At 46.4% G+C, this 1759-nt stretch overlaps 1 protein-coding gene across 1 annotated transcript; it reads left to right on the top strand.

The window, feature by feature from the left end:
- Nucleotides 1–1136: 1136 nt before the first annotated feature.
- On the top strand, nt 1137–1758 carry PHYBLDRAFT_160268 (hypothetical protein; the record flags this gene model as incomplete). Its single annotated transcript, XM_018434154.1, has 2 exons — nt 1137–1568; nt 1643–1758. A coding segment is annotated over exon 1 (416 nt), but the record flags the coding sequence as incomplete, so codon positions are not given.
- Between the last annotated feature and the right edge of the window lies 1 nt (nt 1759).

The raw sequence follows: 1759 nt of genomic DNA on the forward strand, positions 1-1759 counted from the left end.
ATCCAAAACAATATAAATAGCAGTAGTAGTTCAGTGTAGGAACCTGGTCAAACTTTGATACAAAATCTTTCTCAATAAACAAAACCTACACAAGTTCTCACGAATCTTCGTTCCTAATTTCAAATCTTGAATTCTTCCTCTTAAAAACTTCTTCAACTTCAACCACCACAACATTTTTTTTCGTGAACTACCATGAACCCCTCTGCTGAGAACTATCCCGCCGCCATCATCCCTGCTCATGATGAGGATGCCATGTCCGTCATGACTGAGGAGGACCTCATCGCCAGTCTGAGTGACAACATCTCCTTTGCCAGCTCCACCCCTGGACAATTTGTTGCTCCCTCTCCCCTTCGTCCCTTGGTAGCGAATGCTGCTACAACAGTCTTGTCTTTGTCAGAGAAACTTAGACTAGAACTTCAACAGCATGTGGAGGCTGTCAGCGCTGCTCACGCTATGAACGATGAGCAAGCAGCTGAATTAGCCCTTAATAAGGTCAGACGCGTCAAAGAAATGATAGATATAGAAATAGCATGCAGTCAGTACCTTTCGCCTTCTGTGAAAGTTGTAGAGAAGAGCAGTCGCACTGGAGGGTTGACTCTTAATAGAAGAGATCTTCCTAAGTTCCAGTTGGCAGACGATGTGATTAGATCCTTCCCGAATGAAGAGGTCTTTCACTCAGTAGACCACTTCCTTCGCACCTTCCAAAAGGTTATTGAGTCGTCCCTTCAGGACATTGAACTAGTTTGGAAGAGATTTTTGCCGCTCTGCTTGCCTCATAGTGACGATGGATGGGTAGAGATGGATTTGAAGAAGTGTGTAGATTGGAACGCGGCCAAGATCTGCTTTACAGCAAGACATGGATCGCGCTTGGTGACATCCCGTTCGGTAAAAGAGGTATTTACCATGGTAATGCTTCCTTCTGAGTCGATTGGAGATTACTCCAAGAAGTTCCTTCAGGCTGTGTATGATGCCGGCCTCCCCAAAAACGATGCTCGTGTTGCCGACCGCTTCCTCGCTTCCTTGACTAGGCAAGTACAGACACTCTTGCGGCTCACCATGACCAGATTGGACTTCAATGGCGAGACCAAAAGAGATTGGACTGTGGAGCAGTTGACGCAGATTGGCAGAGACATCCTTGGCGACGACAATCGCATGTATGCCGAAGCTACTCAGCTCATTCCTGGTGCCAACATGCACACTGAGAAGAGAATGGAGAAGAAGAGAATGGAGGCGTACCCTCGCAAGAAGGTGCACTCCAGCAACAACCAGCAGCACCGAATCAGTAAGCCGGAGCGTTCCTTCTTCTGCTCGCACCATGGTAAGAATACTACACATGAGTCGAGCAAATGCTTCACCCTGGCCAACAACAAGGCCAAAGTAGCTGCCCCCACCAAGCGCAACCCCTGCAGGCGGTGTGGAGAAAACTACTTCCGTGGCCACGTCTGTAAGGACAGTGAGCCAGTCCTGATGGTCTCGCAGGTCCCTGCCAAGGAGAAGTCTGAGCAAGTGCTCAAGGCGATCCAAGACAGTGTCGACTTGGAACTCGAAGACATGTCTTTCGACTGTAAGTACCTACTTGACAAAATTGAGAGAAGGGTTAAAGCCAATGATGCATTTAATCTAACCACTCCTATTATTGTAGAGAACCACAAACTACTTGGAATGATTGACACTGGCAGTGCACGCACTTTCATTAGTTTACAATGTTTGAATGAAAATTTAAATATAAATAAAATAAATTCATCAAATGGTTCCTTCA

The sequence above is a fragment of the Phycomyces blakesleeanus genome, assembly GCF_001638985.1.
Source record: "Phycomyces blakesleeanus NRRL 1555(-) unplaced genomic scaffold PHYBLscaffold_26, whole genome shotgun sequence".
In the NCBI taxonomy this organism is placed as follows: domain Eukaryota; kingdom Fungi; phylum Mucoromycota; class Mucoromycetes; order Mucorales; family Phycomycetaceae; genus Phycomyces; species Phycomyces blakesleeanus.